The 22,442-nt window shown below is 37.4% G+C and overlaps 1 protein-coding gene across 1 annotated transcript in view; it reads left to right on the top strand.

Annotated features, from left to right (window-relative positions):
* SAV1 (salvador family WW domain containing protein 1) overlaps positions 1 to 22,442 on the top strand; it is a 28,526-nt gene extending 6,084 nt beyond the window's left edge. Inside the window, exons 3-5 of the mRNA XM_004010517.5 lie at positions 9,053 to 9,323; positions 12,728 to 12,871; positions 21,026 to 22,442. Coding sequence (XP_004010566.1) covers positions 9,053 to 9,323; positions 12,728 to 12,871; positions 21,026 to 21,227 — 617 coding nt within the window. The 3' untranslated portion in view covers positions 21,228 to 22,442. The remainder of the gene's footprint in view (positions 1 to 9,052; positions 9,324 to 12,727; positions 12,872 to 21,025) is intronic.

Raw genomic sequence — 22,442 nt, 5'->3', positions numbered from 1 at the left:
TCAGATAGGATTAGCAAAGCACCTGGCTATGTAGGAGGTACTGTAAAAATAGATGATTGAATAAATGAATGGATCTACAAATTTCAAGTCTGTACTGAAAATAGCTTATAGCAATCAATTTGTCATTAATAAAGATTGTTGTTCACATTTACCTTTCCCATATCTATTTACCTTTCCTATATATATTTATGTTGCACACATCACTGATAGCTCATGACACTTTTATGCCTAAAGTGTGAAGAAATTAATGATACCAAGTTAAAATCTGTTACCAATTTAAAATATTTTAAAATACTGAAAAGTGTTGAGTAGATACTGTAAAGACTAAATTTCTACTGATCCCATCTTAGGATCCTTCTAATGCAATCTGATACGGTTCTTATCATTTTGATGACGGACTTTAAAACAACTTTTCCCAATTATATTTTAGAAATAAATAAAAGTTAATTGGATATTTTTTCAAATTAAATAGTTATTTAAAAAAAGATTTGTATTAATTGCAGCAGTGGTACATGCTTAAGAAATTTCACTTAAACATTAATTTATACCAGGGCAATAAGATTAATATTATACCTTTCAGAGATAAAAATGGTACTACTTTGCAGGAGTCTCTTAAGTGGCAGGGGAGGATTAATAACCAATTATTAACCAAATAGAAAAGCCTAATAGCTGTCTTTTCCAGAGGGAAAAAGTCTGAATATGAGACAGTAGCTGGAAATTTTTTGAATTCATCTTGAAACTTACTGTATTTTCATATGCTGGAGAGAGTTCAAGAAATTTGAATGAATGGAAAGGAGAAAGTAAGTTTGTGGGAGAGTAAGGATGTGTTCTAGACAGGTTTATTTTCACAGGTGTTAAATTGTGGTTGCTGTTACTAATGTAATAAGTGTAAACAAGGTATGGAAGAGGAGTTTTGTGACGTGACCATCTGAGCCACCATGGAAGCCCTGAGAGTAGTAATTCCTGCCCATTAGTTATTAAACTTTTAGGAAACACCTTGTCTCAAGGGTTCATTTCATCTTATTGTAGTTAGCAGAAGTACAGAGAAACAAGTTGTATAATATCTTAAAGGGCTTTAGGGCCAGGATGTTCTACATTTAGCTGTGAAATTTGACCTTTAACATTTTGGCCTACATACCAGTCAGGCAGTTACTGTATGTGCCAAAGAAAGAAATTCTGCTGTTAACAGGAAGTCTTTAGTTGGAATACTAAAGGCAAATTGAATTCCTTTGTTTTGTGCCTAAATAATTTAGTTTTATGCAATTTTAAGTATCAAACTTTTAAATATTATTTTTAAAGACAGCTAAAGAAATCAAGTTATAAACATCCAATTAAAAAGGTCTAGGCTTTACCAAACAAAATACTGGAGTTGTGTTTACTCCAGGAAATGCATAATTATTAGTTAACCCTAATCTTCTTTTGAGGATGTGGTAATCCTTAGGGGCACAGTTTTAGTTATTTGGAGAGGAGGAAAAAGGCAGTTGGCTTTGTTTAATCCATATAATTTCTTATCAACATCTTGATTATAACATGGAATGTAATGTTTAGTATTATCTTGGAGCTCATAACCTGCATTAGGATTCCAGATTCCATCTTTTGTAATCACTTTAGCATTGCTGCTGCTACTAAGTCACTTCAGTTGTGTCCGACTCTATGTGACCCCATAGACGGCAGCCCGCCAGGCTCCCCCTTCCCTGGGATTCTCCAGGCAAGAACACTGGAGTGGGCTGCCATTTCCTTCTCCAATGCATGAAAGTGAAAAGTGAAAGTGAAGTCGCTCAGTCTGTCCGATTCTTCTGCAGCCTACCAGGCTCCTCCATTTATGGGATTTTACAGGCAAGAGTACTGGAATGGGGTGCCATTGCCTTCTCCGACTTTAGCGTTAGGAAGCTAGAATTTTTGAGCTTGTCTGTGAGGGCAGATCTTTTAGATATCTGCCCAGTTGTGTGACATTAAGTTCTTTGGAGGGATATCTAGTGAAAGCTTTGTGGAGAGACGAAGTAATAATTTATCTGTGTCTTTGGGAAATTATGTATTTAGCTTATTCATGTTTTAGTTTATATAAATGGAAGGTGCTTGTGCAATTAATTCCTATGAATAAAAATTAAAGATTATGAATTCACTTTTTTCTCAGACTAATTGAAATTATGGAGAACTATTTTTTTTTTCTTATAGCTCAGAAACAAGTTCAGAATTACAGATTACATTTTCTTTTACTAGCGACAGTCATATTTTTCTTTGAAGAATTACGGTTGATCTTTTGTGGTATGGTTATGTGGTAGGTAACAGATTTGTCATTTGACCTAATACCATCTGTATGGCCTTTGGTAACGTAACTTACTTGAACCTTCGTTTCCTTATCTGTAAGTTGATAATCATACCTCTGCCTCAGAGAGCTGATTGAGTTTGAAATAGTACATATGGAAAAGGCGAGGGACAGAGTAGACATTCATAATCGGTAGTTCATGTTTTTGGTAAGAATGTTATATGCTCTTCTATGCTTTTTCCAGATTTGGCATATTTGGTTATCGAAGTTTCAGCCTTCTCGCTGAATTTAAGAGTAGAGGTCTGGTATGTTAGAGCTTGAAATAGCTTTTTTTAAAAATGTCTGGTAGACTTATTACCAAGATCTTTTTGAAGATCCCCTGGAGAAGGAAATGGCAACCCACTCTAGTATTCTTGCCTGAAAAATCCCATGAACACAGGAGACTGGTGGGCTACAATTCAAGGGTTACAAAGTCTGGACATGACTGAGTGACTAAGCAGACTTATTACAGATTTCCAGGTGGCTCAGTGGTTAAGAATCTGCCTGCCAGTGCATGAGATGCAGGAGACATGGGTTTAATCCCTGGGTCAGATCCCCTGGAGTAGAAAATGGCAACCCACTCTGGTATTCTTGCCTGAAAAATCCCATGGACAGAGGAGCCTGGCAGGCTACAGTCCATGGGGTCACAAAGACTTGGATGCAACTGAGCACAGGCACAGAGCTACAGATATTACTGATAACGTTTTATGTTGTATTTAGGTGCTGTCCAGTCCTTTCGTACTGTACATTCATCTCCCAATAGGTTTTATAGAATTATGCAAACAATAGTTTGAAAAAACTTAAGTGCATATGGTAGCTTCAGAAAGTAGTAGTGGGGGTTTGTCATGAAACTAAAACTGTTTATAGATAGCTCCTAAAAGGTTAGGAATGATGGTTTCACATGGTATTGGTAAAGCTGATGAGCCTCTTTGGGACTTTATGGACTTCGTGGCTCCCTTATCAACCTGTCAGTTTAGTTCCTGGATACAAGAAGTTTTATAGGGAGGTATTTGTGTTTCTTCTAAATATGAATTTCAAGTTTATCATAGTTTAAAATCTGGTTTTTGGTACCTACTGTTGTTTACATGTAACAGTGCATGTGTTTCTAGATTTAGGCAAATTCAGTATATAGAAATTAGGATTGACTGAATTAAAAAAACTGTCAGACTTTAATACTCTCTAAGTCTGTATGGTTTTTAATTACTATAATAGCTATTGGTTTTTAATGCATCATTTAGAAATCTATTTATATAGTTCTCTATATATAATATGTTATACATACATATTATATAGTTCCATGGGCACCTCTTTTGGGTCATAATGTTATGATTCTTATCAATAACTCAATTTGAATACATTGAATTAACTTTGTTGTTGTTAAGTCACTAAGTTGTGTCCCACTCTTTATTGACCCCATGAACTGCAGCATTCTAGGCTTCCCTGTCCTTCATTATCTCTTGGCGTTTGCTCAAACTCATGTCCATTATGTTGATGATGCCATCCAACCATCTCATCCTCTATCACCCCTTTTTCCTCCTGCCCTCAGTCTTTCCCAGCATCAGGGCCTTTTCCAATGAGTCTATAATTCTTTCTAAAAATTGCCATCCTTGGTTGTGACTAGTACTACAACATCTTTAGTGATGGAAATTTGTGAAAGTGTAAAGCTATTGCATGCTTAAACAGCATGATTGTAGATATTTCCTATGTGCATGCATGTCTTTACTACGTTGGCTTATTTGTTTTCTGTTTAAATATTTTCTCTTTAAGTACTGAACTTGCTTAAGCTACACTTACTAAATGTCCAATTGGAAATGGCAGAAGCCAAAGTCAGCTTCACCAGAAGGCTTGTTAGCTTTGTTTTGTCTTATAGTCACCATATGTTTTAGAAATATATGACTTTCTTCCCAAAGGGTACTCAGCAAGAGTGATTTTGTTTTCTTTCTTGCATTTTCCTTTCTGCCAGAGTACTTCATAGGCGCTGTTATGTATTCTGTTGCATCAGATCCAGAGACACATAATGACTGATTTCTCCTTTTGTGATGTTAGAATTGATCATGGGATCAGATGCCATCCCAGTTCATCCATCATGATATTCTCTGTCAGCTTTTCATCTAGTGATTTGGAAGCCAGTATTGATTATTGGCTAGACCCATATTTCATTAGCTGTTGCAAGTAGTGATATTCTAATGTTGTCATTTCTTTATTAGTTGGAATTCTGTAAAGAAGACTTTCATAATGAAGAACTTTTCTTAATTATTTGGTTTCCTTTGTTAGTATTTTGGGTATTCATATAAGACAGGATATATGCTGGACCTTTCCCTTTACTTACTGTTTTTCAGAATAATTGCCTAACTGCCTCCAGAGGTAACCAATAAGTTTTTCTTTTTAGTGTCTTCATGAATCAAGGATTTTTAAGAAATGAAATGACACGTTTTACTTGAGTTTCACGGGTTTTCTCATTAGTGCTCATTTTCTGTCACAGGACCCAGTGCAGAGTACCCATCCCATTTAGTTGTCATGTCTCCTTAATGTTCTTTGGTCTAGAACAACTTCCTAGTCTTTTCTTGTTCTTTAGGACCTTGACAAGTTTTGAGAAATACTTGTCAGATGTTTTTGTAGACTGTCTCGATTTGCATTTTGTCTGATGTTTTTCTCATGATTAGACTGGGCGTATTGGTTTATGAAAAGAATACCAGAGGTGAAGTGTCTTCATCATATCGTATAAAGGAGATACATGATCTCTTTATGACATTATTGGTGATGTTAACCTTAAGCACTTGGTTAAGAGTTGCCAGGTTTCTTACTCTAACGAACACTACATGTTTTTTCTTCCATTTTTTGTCTTCATCATTCTTTCCCTAAGCACATCTGTTATCTTTTTTTTTTTTTAACATCTGTTTTTTGGGGGCTCTTGTTTTTCTTCTTTTTGCTCGTCCTTCAGGGAGGTGATTGCTTCATTCATTTTTCAATTTATGGCAGTGGCAGAATATATAATTTCATTTTTTTCTCTGCTTTGGGTCAACATTTTTTTGAATGTTCTTTTTAATCAGTTTTGCGCCTTTTTGCCTCTTCAATTTTTCTTACAGAAATTTGATGTTATGCTGTCCTTATTATATGTTATTGAACAATTTGGGTTTTTCTCTGCCAATTATTTGAAGTTGGCTGCTGTAGTTGCTAGAGAGGTTAAAAAAAAAGGGATTGAGTAGGGAAAAGGAAAAGTTACCAGGCTAGTGTGTTGGGCTAAGTAGTTTTTCATAGTACTCTGTTCTTATTTCCACTTCTTTCTTTACTGTTCTTCTACCCCATCTGCTTTTGGCAGTCTTGGTATATATATATTAGATCTAGGGATTTTACCTCTTTTTTTTTTTTTTGAAATACAGTTGATTTACAATATTGTGTTGATTTCAGGAGTATAGCATAGTAATTTGTTTTTTGCAGTTGTGTTCCATTATAGGTTATTACAAGATCCTGGGTATGACTCCTGTTGTTATTGTTGTTGTTTAGCCACTAAGTCATGTCTGACTCTCTTGTGACCCTTAGACTGTAGCCCTTCAGGCTTCTCTGTCCATGGGATTTCCCAGGCAAGAATTCCTGGAGTGAATTGCCATTTCCTTCTCCAGGGGATCTTCCCAATCCAGGAACTGAACCCATGTCTCCTGCATTGGCAGGCGGATTCTTTACCACTGAGCCATAATTTGCTGTGCTATATATAGTAAATCCTTCTTGCTCGTCTATTTTATGTATAATAATTTGTGTCTGTTAATCCCCTACTCCTAATTTTTCCCTCCTCTCCCTTTTTGGTAAACATAAGTTTGTTTCCTATGTTTGTGGGTCTGTTTCGGTTTTTGTGTGTAGATTGATTTGTATTATTTTTTAGATTCCACAAATAAATGACATCATATAGTATTTGTCTTTCTCTTCCTGACTGACTTCGCTAAGCATAGTATTCTCTAGGTCCATCCATGTGTTGCTATAATTGGAAATATTTCATTCTTTTTTGGGTTAAATAGCATTCCATTGTGTGTGTTTTATACATGTATACACGCCTTATGCATGTACACATATATATGTATACACACACACACCATATCTTTTTAAGCCAGTTGTCTTTTGATGGACGCTTGGGTTGCTTCCATGTTGAGTATTATAAATAGTGCTGCTATGAACATTGTGGTGCTTGTATCTTTTCCAGTTAGAGTTTTCCTCTTTTCCAGGTATATGCCCAGGAATGGGATTACTGGATCATATGGCAACTATATTTTTATTTTTTTAAGGTACTTCCATACTGTTTTCCTTAGTGGCTGCGTCAGTTTACAGTCCCAGCAGCGTAAGAGAGTTAGTTCCCTTTTCTCCACATACTTTCCAGCACTTACTGTTTATGGACTTCAAAATGATGATTCTGGCCAGTGTGAATTGATACCTCATTGTACTTTTGATTTGCATTTCTCTAATAATGCCGAAGAATTGATGCTTTTGAACTGTGGTGTTGGAAAAGACTCTTGAGAGTCCCTTGGACTGCAAGGAGATCCAACCAGTCCATTCTGAAGGAGATCAGCCCTGGAATTTCTTTGGAAGGAATGATGCTAAAGCTGAAACTCCAGTACTTTGGCCACCTCATGCGAAGAGTTGACTCATTGGAAAAGACCCTGATGCTGGGAGGGATTGGGGGCAGGAGGAGAAGGGGACGACAGGATGAGGTGGCTGGATGGCATCACTGACTCGATGGATGTGGGTCTGAGTGAACTCTTGGAGTTGGTGATGGACAGGCCTGACATGCTGTGATTCATGGGGTTGCAAAGGGTCGGACACGACTGAGCGACTGAACTGAACAATTAGCGATATTGAGCATCTTTTCATGTGCCTGTTGGCCATCTGAATGTCTTTTTGGAGAAATGTCTATTTAGGTCTTCTGTCCATTTTTTGGTTGGGTGGGTTGTTTTAATACCGAGTTGTATCCGTTGTTCATATGTTTTGGATATTAACCCCTTGTTGATTGCAGCATTTGCAAATATTTTCTGTTCTGTGGGGTTATTTTCATTGTGTTCATGATTTCCTTTGCTGTTCAAAAAGCTTTCAAGTTTGATCAGGTCCCATTTATTTTTGCTTTTATTTTTATTTTTTTTGGCTTTAGGAGACTGAGCTAAGAAAATACTGCTACAATTTGTGTTGAAGAATGTATTGCCTATTTTATCTCCTGGGAGTTATAGTGTTACATGCGAAACTGATGGTGGGTGAGGCTGGTCCTGAGGCTAGTACCAGCCCACTGGTGGCTGGAGCCAGGTTCTGATGCTGCTGCTGGGGATTCCAGGACTAGTGCTTGTATACTGGTGTGTGGGCCTGAGTCCTAGACCCTCTGGTGGACAGAGATGTGTCATGGCGAGACTCAGGGCACAAGAGGCCTGCTGGTGAGTGGGGCTGTGCCCCAGCTGGGCTACTTGCTTGACTTGGCCTGAGGTGTCCCAGTACTGGTGCCCATAGACTGGTGGGCATGGCCAGGTCCTTTTGCTAATAAGTTAAAAGGAAGATTCCAAAATGACACTTGCCAGCACCAGTGGCCTTGAGATAGAACAAACTCCTGAAACATCTGCCACAAGTGTCTGTGTCCCCAGTTTCCTCCTGCCTCTCTGGGAGGTTCTCCAAAATTATCTGGTGGGTCTGACCCATGCTCCTTTCAAATTATTGCTTCTGTCCTGGGTCCCAGAGGGTGTGAGATTTTGTGTACACCATTTAAGAGTAGAGTCTTTATTTCTTACAGCCCACTGGTTCACCTGAAAGAGAGCACTGCTGGCCTACAAAGCCAGAAGTTCTGGGGACTTGTCTTCCTGGTGAGGAAGCCCAATGTGGGATTCAGATCTCTTGCCCCTTGGGGAGAATCTCTACAGTTACAGTTATTCTCCTGTTTGTGGGTTGCTCACCTGGGGGTAAGGATTTGACTATTTTGCATTTCCACCTTTCCTTCCCATCTTGTTGTGGTTCCTTCTTTATATTTTTAGTTGTAGAAGATCTTTTCTGCTGGATTCTGGTTGTTCTCATCAGTAGTTGCTCTGTAAATATTAGTTGTATTTTTGGTGTGCCCATGGGAGATGAGTTCAGCGTCTCCCCACTCCACCATCTTGACCACATCCATTTCATTTCTTTCATCAGTGTTTTGTAGTTGTCAGTGTACAGAGCAATTTTTTGTTAGATTGATATGTAAATATTTAAAGTTTTGGAGCTATTACAAGTGGTATAATTTATTTTCTGTTATTAATATAGAAATATTTAATTGATTTTGTATGTTTACCTTATACTTGGTAAAATTCCTTAATAGTTTTATGGTACATACAGATTATTATTTTTTAGCCATACTATTTTTAAGAAATTACAAACTAGGAATAGTTTTACAAGTTCATTTTTGCTGTTTTAGATTAAATGTCAAATCTTAACTCTTGAATGAGATGAATTGTTCTTTTCCTCACTTTCCTTTAGCAGTATACATGCTTAATTAGCTTTATTAGTAATTAAATGTTTGTATGGTCTGGTGATGGAAGCATCAACCAAAAGAGCCTAATTACATAGATGGTAGTTTTTTTTCTCCTTTTGTAATTAAATAACAGTAACATTGACTAGTTTTAAGAAAAATTTTATTTGTAACAGTAAAAATCATGGTTTTTAATGGGAGACTATAATTTGGATAGTTTGGAGTTTTTCATATGGTGTATCTTTTAGCTATAATCATTGTTCTGTCTCTTCTCTTTTTCTTCTCAGGTATTGGGAGAGTTGCTGCTACATCATTAGGAAATTTAGCTAACCATGGTTCTGAAGATTTACCCCTTCCTCCTGGCTGGTCTGTGGACTGGACAATGAGAGGGAGGAAATATTACATAGATCACAACACAAATACAACTCACTGGAGCCATCCTCTTGAGCGAGAAGGACTTCCTCCAGGATGGGAACGAGTTGAGTCATCAGAATTTGGAACCTATTATGTAGATCACACAAATAAAAAGGCTCAATATAGGCATCCTTGTGCTCCAAGGTAGAGTATTGACTATTTTAACCCTTTTGTTTGGAGATTGTCTAATGTTAGATTTTGAACTTACATTTTCATCAAAGAGAAAGGTGTCCTGATGTTTGATTTAAAACTTTATCTTTCACAGCTTCTGGATTTATGTTTAGTAATGAATGACTTTAATAATTTAAAAACTTTTAAAATAAACCTCAAAAACAGGATCAATATTCTTATGATTAGGTTCTGTTTTAATATGCCAGAATGTTTTTATTAAAGATACCCAGAGATTGAAATAAAAATACTCATCTTTTTACATTTAAATTTCTTTAAAAGTACAGACCTACCTTTGAATGTATAGAATATACTTTTGAATTATAATGATGTCTTGTTGTTTATTCAGTTTACAGATATTTTATGTTCTGTTTGTTAACTGTTGCCAGGTAAGAAAGCAAAAATTGAAACTATACAGAACATCTCAGATCTGTTTGATAAATATAGCCAGTGATCTTTTGGGTTATTCTGACTGATGCTGGCCTATCCGTAGATATCATTGATAGCCAGACTTCTAGCCTTTGAATTCTGTAGCCAGTTGTCAGATATGGCTGTTGAGCACTTGAAATATGATTAATGCAAGTTGAAATGCATTATACATGTAAATTACAGACTGGATTTCAAAGTACATAAAATGTTTAGTAATGACATTGTAAATGTTTGCAGTTAACGACATTGAGCTCTTAAGAACTGAGCTGTAAAATTAAAAATGGGTAGAATATCATCAGCATGTTGATAGCTGTTGCTTAGTATCATTTAGCATAGCACAGATGTTTGGTTAGAGCATACTTTTGCATTTTTTAGAACCATTATAATTATTTTGAAAATAACATTTTAATATTATCACCCAGAAAACTAAGCTTTCTCATTATTGTGTTGTTTTAATCATTTTACATGTTTGGATTTATTAATTTAACTTTGAAAAGCAGGTTTTTCCCAGTGATTCCATTTAGTGGCACTCATTCAGTGTTTATTGAACAAGTGAAGTTGTTGTCCCTTCAGAAGAGCCAGATTCACCACTCTGCATTCGCTGGGCTCTGTCCCCTCTGTCTGCTCTCCCCACCTTCTGAGGCAGGCTGCTGCTACTCCCCTTGGCTTCCATTTTCAGGCCTGTGACATGGGGATGATTTGTCAGTTGTCCCTCCCACCTGATCACAATTCTTACCCAAGGGCAGGGATGAGTCCCACTTATTTACTGCTGTGTCTCCAGCACCAAACACAGAAATTCACACAGGTAGATGTTTGTTGAATGAATAAGTGATAGAAAATGACAGAAATGCTCCCCCTTCCCTGCCAAAAACAAAAAGACAGCAAAATGTGGTTACAGTTTGATGTTACCGAATGGCAGACTTTCTGGTCCATAGAAAAGTTTGAGTGTATAGTGAGCTTAGTTTTCTGTTTGTCATCATTAATCTTATATTGTAGAATTTAATAGTTTACAAAGCAGTTTTACAGTTTGCCTTTCTCAGCAGCTCTGTAGACTTCAAAAAAGAGAGTAAACATCTTTAATCTCAGGTAGGTAGTATTAGTAGCTATTTGATTGTCTGTATTATGCTAATCCTTATACATAACTCTTTATTATACTAGGCCATTTAATCCTTAGAACAGTCATCTGTGGTATGAATTTATTCCAGTTTTACAAATCAGGAGGCTAAAGTTTAGAGAAGAGAAGCAGTATTCGTCTACATTCATACAGCTTGTAACTTCAAAGCCTCAGTTCTTTCCCACTTATGTTCTTTCCTGTCCAACTGTGCTATCAAGGAATATTTTACTTTGCACCCATTTATGAAAGAGTTGAAGATAAAATTCAGTACCATTTGCACATTGATCTTTAAATTGTTGCTGCTAAGTCGCTTCAGTCATGTCCAACTCTGTGCGACCCCATAGGCGGCAGTCCACCGGGCTCCCCCGTCCCTGGGATTCTCCAGGCAAGAACACTGGAGTGGGTTGCCATTACTACAGTGTAATCCAATACTTACACTTGAGTCCTAGTTTAGTACTGGAATGACCTTTTCTGATATACACATAAACGTTTATGTTTGGAAGTAGGCTCTTCAGTTTTGTCTCCAAGTCTGGAATAGGCCTGTTTGCTCTCTCAGAATTCAGTCTTTCACCTTCAAGTGGTTCCTTGAACCTTCAAGCTTTCCTTAGCATTTTCCTATGAACAGCTCTCACCCCACCTTGCTGTTTTCCCTCCTTCCCCCAGCAAATATAGGCTGTTAGAAATAATTGAAAATGTGGCCTTTTTTTATTTTAAAGTCTCTGATTTAAAACAGGCTCTAATCAGCTCTAACTCCCTGTGCTCTTGTAAGGTTGTAAAAGTGGAAAGGAAGTGGTATAGTTAGGTGGATAGTTCAAGCACAGTATTCATTACTATTTTAACATCTATTCCATACCCCCTTTCAACTTAAAGGAGAAAGAAAATATCCATTCTTACTTTGAGAAAAATTATCACCTTTCCCAATATAAATTTACAGCTAATTGCTTAGTTATTTATTACTAAAATTTATGAATCTAGTTTTAAGCCTCCTTATAAAGGTTATAACTTAGCCCTGAATTTTTTTATAGCCTCCTTTGAAGTTGCCCTTGAAAAGAATAACTATCAGCCAGAAGAAACCTCTTAAAAATATATAAAGATTAGCTTCAGTTCAGTTTAGTCACTCAGTTGTGTCCGACTGTTTGAGACCCCGTGAACTGCAGCATGCCAGGCCTCCCTGTCCATCACCAACTCCCGGAGTTCACACAAACTCCTGTCCATCGAGTCAGTGATGCCATCCAGCCATCTCATCCTCTGTCGTCCCCTTCTCCTCCTGCCCCCAATCCCTCCCAGCATCAGAGTCTTTTCCAATGAATCAACTCTTCGCATGAGGTGGCCAAAATATTGGAGTTTCAGCTTTAGCATTAGTCCTTCCAAAGAACACCCAGGACCAATCTCCTTTAGAATGGACTGGTTGGATCTCCTTGCAGTCCAAGGGACTCTCAAGAGTCTTCTCCAACACCACAGTTCAAAAGCATCAATTCTTCGGCGCTCAGCCTTCTTCACAGTCCAACTTTCACATCCATACATGACCACTGGAAAAACCATAGCCTTGACTAGATGGACCTTTTTTGACAGAGTAATGTCTCTGCTTTTGAATATGCTATCTAGGTTGGTCGTAACTTTCCTTCCAAGGAGTAAGCATCTTTTAATTTCTCTATATATCACTAATGACCTATAAGTTTCCAAGAGAAGGTGAATTTTACTTCCCCTATGTATAGTTAAAAAAAAAAAGGTGGTAGAAGTTTGGGCAAGAGGCACTTTGAAAAACAAATAGTATTCTTAATACTTCTTGTTTTATTTAGGGCCATTATCCTAATGAACGTTGATTCTGTTTTCTTAGTGTACCTCGGTATGATCAACCTCCTCCTGTTACATACCAGCCACAGCAAACCGAAAGAAATCAGTCCCTTCTGGTACCTGCAAATCCTTATCATACTGCAGAAATTCCTGACTGGCTTCAGGTTTATGCTCGAGCCCCTGTGAAGTAAGTGAATTTACAGCACAGGTTTTTGTTGTGGGGTGAGTGGAAGGCTGGGGGAGTCTCTGGGCTGCTTAAACCATACAGCACTGTGTTTTTTTCTCAGTGATATTGGGCTTTTTATTTAAAAAGATATCACAGCTTATAAAGTTTAAAAGTCATTGATGACAAATAGAAGTTTTACAAACATTTATTGCATCTTCACTTTCTGTTAATGTGCAGACCTAGGTTGTTACATAGAGATGCAGTGAAAAGCTTCCATTCTTATATGGGTTGGATAACTTACAAATAAGTGATACAATGCCTTGTGATAAAAGGAAGGACCTGGGTAAGTCCTAGGTACGTAGGTGAAACCAAGCAGGACCAAGGGTGGTGAGGAAATATTGTGTGTGGTGACTCAGGTTCTGGGATGCGATGATATGTGTTCACTGATACCCTAGCTTTGTTACTCTGGGCAGGGTGCTTAACTTGGTTTTGTCCTCTGTTAATTGGAGATAGTAATAGTATCTACTCTTAAGGTTATTAAGTATTCAGTGAAATAATGCATCTAAAATATGTGTTACAGTGTCTTGCACATTAAAAGAACTGTTAGTAAATGATGACTGTTACTTTTGTACTAAAGGTATAGGATAGTGGTTAAGATCAGTCAGGAAGGAAACTGGAAGGAAAGTGTGATTTCTGTCTCCACTACCTAATAACTGAGTGGCCTTGGGCAAGTTACTGAACTTAGTTCTAAGTGTTTTTGCTCTACTAAAACATAGGGGATAGTAATTTTATTTACCTTATGCAAAATGGTACAGCAGCTGACTTGAGTAAGCCTTAGTAGTAGTTTATCATTATTATGAGTGAGCAAGGAAAGCTGGCCCCAGAAGGAAAATGTATGGGGCTAGTTTTTAAAGATGGCTATGAGTTTGCTAGGTTCATTGAGGATATTTGTTGGATAGTAGGCAATGTTCAGCGCTTCCCAGGTGGTGCAGTGGTAAAGAATCTGCCTGCTGATGCAGGAGATGCAAGATATGTGAGTTCAATCCCTGGGTCAGAAAGATCCCCTGGAGGAGGGCATAGCAACCCATTCCAGTATTCTTGCGGGAAAATTCCATGGACAGAGAAGCCTAATGGACTATGGTCCATGGAGTCCCAAAGACTCGGACGTGACTGAAGTGACTGAGCACATGAGGCGCTGTTCAATATCAGTTCAGTTCAGTCGCTCAGTCGTGTCTGATTCTTTGCGACCCCATGAATCGCAGCACACCAGGCCTGCCTGTCCATCACCAACTCCCGGAGTTCACTCAGACTCACATCCATCGAGTCAGTGATGCCATCCAGCCATCTCATCCTCTGTCGTCCCCTTTTCCTCCTGCCCCCAATCCCTCCCAGCATCAGAGTCTTTTCCAGTGAGTCAACTCTTCGCATGAGGTGGCCAAAGTACTGGAGTTTCAGCTTTAGCATCCGTCCTTCCAAAGAAATCCCAGGGCTGCTCTCCTTCAGAATGGACTGATTGGATCTCCCTGCAGTCCAAGGGACTCTCAAGAGTCTTCTCCAACGCCACAGTTCAAAAGCATCAATTCTTCAGCGCTCAGCTTTCTTCACAGTGCAACTCTCACATCCATATGTGACCACTGGAAAAACCATAGCCTTGACTACGGACCTTTGTTGACAGAGTAATGTCTCTGCTTTTGAATATGCTATCTAGGTTGGTCATAACTTTTCTTCCAAGGAGTAAGCGGCTGCAATCCCCATCTGCAGTGATTTTGGAGCTCAGAAAAATAAAGTCAGCCACTGTTTCCACTGTTTCTCCATCTATTTGCCATGAAGTGATGGGACTGGATGCCATGATCTTAGTTTTCTGAATGTTGAGTTTTAAGCCAGCTTTTCCACTCTCCTCTTTCACTTTGATCAACAGGCTCTTTAGTTTTTCTTTGCTTTCTGCTATAAGGGTAGTGTCATCTGCATATCTGAGGTTATTGATATTTTTCCCAGCAATCTTAATTCCAGCTTGTGCTTCCTCCAGCCCAGCGTTTCTCATGATGTACTCTGCATATAACATAAGCAGGGTGACAATATACAGCCTTGATGTACTCCTTTTCCTATTTGGAACCAGTCTGTTGTTTCATGTCCAGTTCTAACTGTGGCTTCCTAACCTACATACAGATTTCTCAGGAGGCAGGTTAGGTGGTCTGGTATTCCCATCTCTCTCAGAATTTATTGTTTATTGAATTTACTCTCTCCACAGTTTATTGTGATCCACACAGTCAAAGGCTTTGGCAGTCAATACAGCAGAAATAGATGTTTTTCTGGAACTCTCTTGCTTTTTCGATGATCCAGCGGATGTTAGCAATTTGATCTCTGGTTCCTCTGCCTTTTCTAAAACCAGCTTGAACTCTGGAAGTTCATGGTTCACGTATTGCTGAAGCCTGGCTTGGAGAATTTTGAGCATTACTTTACTAGTGTGTGAGATGAGTGCAATTGTGTGGTAGTTTGAGCATTCTTTAGCATTGCCTTTCTTTGGGATTAGAATGAAAACTGACCTTTTCCAGTCCTGTGGCCACTGCTGAGTTTTCCAAATTTGCTGGCATAGTGAGTGCAGCACTTTACAGCATCATCTTTCAGGATTTGAAATAGTTCAACTGGAATTCCATCACTTCCACTAGCTTTGGTCATAGTGATGCTTCCTAAAGGCCCACTTGACTTCACATTCCCGGATGTCTGGCTCTAGGTGAGTGATCACACCATGGTGATTATCTGGGTCATGAAGATCTTTTTTGTACAGTTCTTTTGTGTATTCTTGCCACCTCTTCTTAATATCTTCTGCTTCTGTTAGGTCCCTACTATTTCTGTCCTTTATTGAGCCCATCTTTGCATGAAATGTTCCCTTGGTATCTCTAATTTTCTTGAAGAGATCTCTAGTCTTCCCCATTCTATTGTTTTAATCTATTTCTTTGCATTGATCGTTGAGGAAGGCTTTCTTATCTCTCCTTGCTATTCTTTGGAACTCTGCATTCAAATGGGTATATCTTTCCTATTCCCCTTTGCTTTTTGCCTCCCTTCTTTTCACAGCTATTTGTAAGACCTCTTCAGACAACCGTTTTGCTTTTTTGCATTTCTTTTTCTTGGGGATGGTCTTGATTCCTGTCTCCTATACAGTGTCACGAACCTCCGTCTATATAGTTCATTAGGCACTCTATCAGATCTAGTCCCTTAAATCTAGTTCTCACTTCCACTGTATAGTCATAAGGGATTTGATTTAGGTCATACCTGAATGGTCTAGTGGTTTTCTCCACTTTATTCAATTTCAGTATGAATTTGGCAATAAGGAGTTCATGATCTGAGCCACAGTCAGCTCCTGGTCTTGTTTTTGCTGACTGTATAGAGCTTCTCCATCTTTGGCTGCAAAGAAATAATCAGTCTGATTTCGCTGTCAACCATCTGGTGATGTCCATGTGTGTCTTCTCTTGTGTTGTTGGGAGAGGGTGTTTGCTATGACCAGTGCATTCTCTTGGCAGAACTCCATTAGCCTTTGCCCAGCTTCATTCTGTACTCCAAAGCCAAATTTGCCTGTTACTCCAGGAGTTTCTTGACTTCTACTTTTGCATTCCAGTCCTCTATAATGAAAAGGACATCTTTTTTGGGTATTAGTTCTAGAAGGTCTTGTAGATCTTCATAGAACTGTTCAACTTTAGCTTCTTCAAGTGTTACTGGTTGGGGTGGTCATTTACTATGAATTATTTATTTTTGGCCAACATAAACATTCCCTTACATCCATTTCTGCCTTCTCAGTTTGTAAATTCATGGCTGTTGATATGTGGCCTGATGCAGAGGTAAGATGATATTTCAAAGTTTTGGTCTAAAAGGATCATTTTTCCCTCCGTAAGTCAAATTTATGCCTTGTTAAGTGTAATTTTTAAATAGGTTCTAATTATGGATATTATTCTACAAAGTATAAACAGTGTTTGTCAGAAGTCTGGTTTTCAATTGATTTGAAATTCTGTAGATGTTTATCCATAGAAGTTAAGGTTTGGTGTCTGAGCTCACCTCCAGAAGCCTCTTTATCTTATAATCCATATAGTGTAGGAATGGGATGAGGAGAGATAGCAGACTTGTCTTCCCCTTTTCCCTCTCTTCTTTCAGTCTTTAAGGCACTTGATCTACTGCTGTGTATAGCCTTTGTTCATATGCTGATCCTAAGTCATATATAACTTGAACATATATTTCTGTTTCCATAAGTTTGGAAGAATATATGCCTGTTGACATTTGTTGTTTCTGGGAGTTGATAAGATTGAGCACGGTTATTCTTTCTATATTGTTATTTCTGCTCTATAGCAATTTTTAGAAATAACTAAAAAGCTTTCCTTTTGAGGGGAAAAAGATAGTACTGAAATGGAATGCTTTGGTTCTTATGAAAAAAAAAAAAAAAGACTTCCAAAGGTTATAGTGTCTTTCAACTCTGGTTCTTTGAACTAGCTATAAAACTATAGGAAATTAACCACTTAAATTTTTTTCAAATAGATCAGAACTTTCCCAGAATGGGCCAGTGAGAAGAGTTTATTTATAAGTACTGTTTAAGCAGTAAAGGAGCAAGTACTCGTTTACTGCTTAAAACAAGAGGTCTGTGCGAGACAGCAAAAGAGACGCAGATGTACAGAACAGACTTTTTGACTCTGGGAGAGGGAGAGGGCGGGATGATTTGGGAGAATGGCATTGAAACATGTATAATATCATATAAGAAACGAATCGCCAGTCTAGGTTCGATGCAGGATACAGGATGCTTCGGCTTGGTGCACTGGGATAACCCAGAGGGATCGTATGGGAAGGCAGGTGGGAAGGGGGTTCAGGAGTGGGAACTTATGTACACCCGTGGTGGATTCATGTTGATGTATGGCAAAACCAATACAGTATTGTTAAAAAAAGAAGAAAAGAAAAAAAAGAATTAAATAAAAAACGAGGTCTAGAAACCTTTTAGTTGATACTAAATTTTTGTCTCTGAAGAGGATTAGAAGTGGGTAATATTATCTGTCAACAAAAGGTGAGTTGTTATCTATGAATTAGATAATAGAGAATCAATTACTTATCTCATCCAAGAGGTTTAGCTTGTTTCTTCTTCTTGTTTAACAAACAATGGACATCATCTAGCTTTCTAAAGTGCTTTAATTCTATCTCTAACAGTAACTTACCAAAGTAATGTTTGTATATACTTCTAGAACTGGTTTAGAACAGATAATATTCTATTTATTTATTGGGTTTAGTAAAGTTAGGTTTCTAAGTTTGATCATAGAAGTCTGTAATTTATCACGTAATTGTCAGCAAGCTGAACTACAGGAGAATATTAAAATATTTAATCTTTAACAGGAAAAAGAACATCAGGAACATGTTTACTTTCCATTATTCCTGACATGCCCCCACCCCTCTGCCCCCTACCGCCCCCCAGCACCCCAGTCCCCTAGTTTGTGGCACAGACTCTATTTTATTCCTGTGTCTATGATCCTGCAGTGTCACTGTTGACTCACTTCTGGGTATAGGAGGAAAGGCAGAGTGGGTGTACTGAAACATAAGACAGGCACAGGGAACTTGGGCTATATACCATACCTGGGGCCTGGAATAGCAGTACTTTTTGGGCTCCTGAAGGCAGCATCCACTGGAGTGTGAACAAGGCTTTTTGGTAGCATTACAGCAATTGCTGTTTGTGTATATAGGTTATTTATAGTACTGTTTGAATAGAATACTGATGTAGGTAAAATATAGCAAAAGAAAAGGATACTGGGATAGTTTACATCCTATTTTCTGAATGATTTACCTGTACAGAGTATAGTGGCCAAAAGTTAAACTGAAGCAGGTTATTTGGCTCATTAAGAATAGGAATTACATACATTTTTTTTTTCTTTAAAAAATTAAATAGCAGGCATAGGCAGAGGGAAGTCACTACAGAAACAGTAGGGGCAAGGATTTGAAATGGAAATTGACAGATTGCATAATTTTATCATTTATGGTTTTCCTTAGAGTGCTTTTTCCTCTTCCCAGAGTATTTTCACTAAATACTCTAATTTTCTTGCTTCTACACAAAATCCTATTCTTGATGCCAAATACTGTGACTGGGAAGTCAGAAAGTTATCTGAAGCTTTTTTCTTTATAAAAACTACTTGAATGTGTATACAGAATGATGATGTTTAGTTGCAAAATTGGGTATGACTCTTTTACAACTCCATAGACTATAGCCTTGGAGAAGGCAATGGCACCCCACTCTAGTACTCTTGCCTGGAAAATCCCATGGACAGGGGGAGCCTGGTAGGCTGCAGTCCATGGGGTCTCGAAGAGTTGGACACGACTGAGCGACTTCACTTTCACTTTTCACTTTCATGTATTGGAGAAGGAAACGGCAATCCACTCCAGTGTTCTTGCCTGGAGAATCCCAGGGACGGGGGAGCCTGGTGGGCTGCTGTCTCTGGGATCACACAGAGTCGGACACGACTGAAGTGAGTTAGCAGCAGACTATAGCCTGCCAGGCTCTTCTGTCCATTGGATTTCCTAGACAAGAGTATTTAAGTGGGTTGCCGTGAGCCACGAGGGAAGCCCAAACATGTCTTAAAAACAAGTTTGATATTTTCTAATATTACCATATTTATTCTTCTCCCTTCTTTTTCTTGCTATAAAGTATCCAGATGATAAATGAGCTTTATCATGCTTATAGTTCACCTGGCATCAATTTAAGCATCTTGAATCAGTAGACATTGCTGAAATGCCCCTTAGCTATGAAATTCAGACTTCAGGAGATTAAGGGGTTTTGTTGTTGTTGTTAGGCATTATGAATTTGTTTCAAACAAATAAGTAAAATCTTAAGCTGCATGAATGGCAGAGGTTCTAGGAAACACCTTACAACTGTTTCTTCTTGGAGACTCCATATTTTTTGTAGTATTTCTCCAGTTTGGCAAATAGCTGGCAAATAGTTTCTTCATGGAGACTCAGTATTTTTTGTAGTATGTCTCCCAATTTGGCCAACAGTTGGAGTTTCCCTCTAAAGAGAATATAAAGCTTTCTGCTAAGTTTATCTGTTAGTAAATTTGCAGTGCTCTTAAGTTAATTAAATTAATAAATTTGGGGTCCAAACTATATTTACCTTGTGATTTTGTGCTTCTGGTATTCTGGTACACATATAGGTATATGCCTTGCTCTAGTTCAAGTTCTTTTTCTGGTCTCAGTAGGTATTAATCATTCACAACTATTACTCTCATACATCTTGGTCCCTATAGTTTTCTACCTTTCTGATCTGTTAGTCACTGAACAATTTTGCAATATATATATATATACACACACACACATGTATATACATACACACCTCTTTAGGTTTCAAATAAGATGATTGGATTAGAATGCTGTCTTCAGGTCCCTTTCAATGCAAAGTGTAAATTACCACTTTAGTAGATTGTTGTATACTTCGTCTCAGTATGTGATGTACTTACCATTGAAAAGGGACTAAAGCCTTCTGAAATGTATATAAATGTAAAGTTACATGAGTCCATTCCCATATCTTGCAGTCTTCTACAGTCTTTATTCTCATTCTGAAAAGAGCTGTTGTTTCCTTTGGGCTTGAGTTTTTCTGTTTCTTATTGTTTGTAATAGTGTATACTCAGCCTCAGGATTACGCAGCCCACAAATGATGATTCCTTTTCATTTGTTTACCTGTTTAGTTCCTTGTTTGCTGCAGTGAACAGTATACCTCAAAAAGCTTTATCAACACTAATGACACAGATGATCTTGCCTATTTTTTTGTACTGTTCTTTGAGGGACAGTGTGATCTAAAGTATGCTTACCTTCCTGACAGTTAACTTTGGATGAACTTAAGAACAGCATGAAATGTGTTCTTCAAAATTACAGAACGACAGTGATTTGAAATCAGTGTTCACTATTACCTAGTGTTAATATTAGAATAACTGATATATAAGATGAACAAAATAGATATTTTAAGATTGAAATGAAGTAATATTAGCAGATTTTTCCTCTTCCTAAAAAAGTGTATTTAACTAGCAGATAATAACTTGGTTATTTAATTGAAGTTTATGGTTTATTAATTATAGTAAAATTGATACTTATAAAATAGACCAGTTTACTAATATAAATATATATTTATGTATATGGTTTGAACATGTGTCTGATTGTGTTTTAAAACAGATATGACCACATTCTGAAGTGGGAACTCTTTCAACTGGCTGACCTGGACACATACCAGGGAATGCTAAAGTTGCTTTTCATGAAAGAACTGGAACAGATTGTTAAAATGTATGAAGCCTACAGACAGGCTCTTCTCACAGAGTTGGAAAATCGTAAGCAGAGACAGCAGTGGTATGCCCAGCAACATGGCAAGAATTTTTAAGTTAATTTTTTAAAAACAAAATTTAAGTTTTATAAGGGCTTTAAAATATTTTCACAGATTAAAAAACTGCAAATACTTTGGTTAATAAAGGCAGCTTACTTTTTGGAAATTATAAAATTCTAATTTTACATGTATTTTGTTATTAAAAATATTATTTTATTGAGAAAAAAATGAGTTTATCATTTTAAGGGCCAACAATGACACTCTAAATTCTGTATATCTGAAAACTGCTTTGCATATTCTTGATGGAGACAAATGTCATTTAACCAGATATTAAATAGGAAATGATCAGTTGGTAAACTGTCACAATAGTAGTACCTTTCTATAAAAAACAGAGAAAGAGATAATGTATGCAGTATTTAAAAAGTGTTTACTGCTGTAGTATGGAATATTGTCTGGAATTGGATGGTTTAAATATTACCATTGTGTAGTTCAAAACAAAACAGGACTTGGAACCTTTATTGTGATACATTTTTATACATAATATATAGGGTTACGCCTCTTCCCTGCCCCCAGCTGTAGAGAACTGTTTTAAAACATGTTGGGAAAATATTTTTTTGGTATGAAAGGGTGAAGGACCTGTAATATTTCAGGGATAAATTTAGGTAAAAGGCTCCAGCCTGTGTGGGAAAGTTGTGTACCCATACTCAAGAGTTGCTAATGTTACTTCCTTCCTTTGGGCCAAGGCTCTTAGGGCATTTAGTAACATGGTTCTGATAAGACTGAAGTCGCTTCCCAACAGCATAGCACGTTGCCATCCTAAACGACTGGGTTGAACTGCCAAAAATGACAATCAGGGACTCATTAAGAAATCTTGGTCATTAAATTGACTTTATCTATTTTTTAATCTTCTAAGAGTTTGTCACAGAAGTTTAAAAGCTGGCATTTTCCTCCCAACTTATTTGCCTTTTGGTTTAGTAGTTATTAAGACACTGTTCATAACTAGCATAGTACATTTGACTGCAGGCAAATTTATGGCACAGCTAGCCTATAAATCTCTACAATTCTGTGAATTTCAACACTTGTTGAAATAGCTGTTCAGTTATATTTACATGTGTTATAAATATGTAAATAAATTTTTAGTTTAGGTAATCTTTCAAAATATAAAGTACTCATTAGATATTGATGGATATGAATTATTGATAAAATGTTGAAAATGTTAAATGTTTGATTTTATATAACAAGCCTATTAAATATATTTTTGTGGAAACAAAA

The sequence above is a fragment of the Ovis aries genome, chromosome 7 (genome assembly GCF_016772045.2).
Source record: "Ovis aries strain OAR_USU_Benz2616 breed Rambouillet chromosome 7, ARS-UI_Ramb_v3.0, whole genome shotgun sequence".
Classification (NCBI taxonomy): Eukaryota; Metazoa; Chordata; class Mammalia; order Artiodactyla; family Bovidae; genus Ovis; species Ovis aries.
Note: the sequence above shows the minus strand (reverse complement) of the source record. Positions and strands in the feature narration are given on the sequence as shown.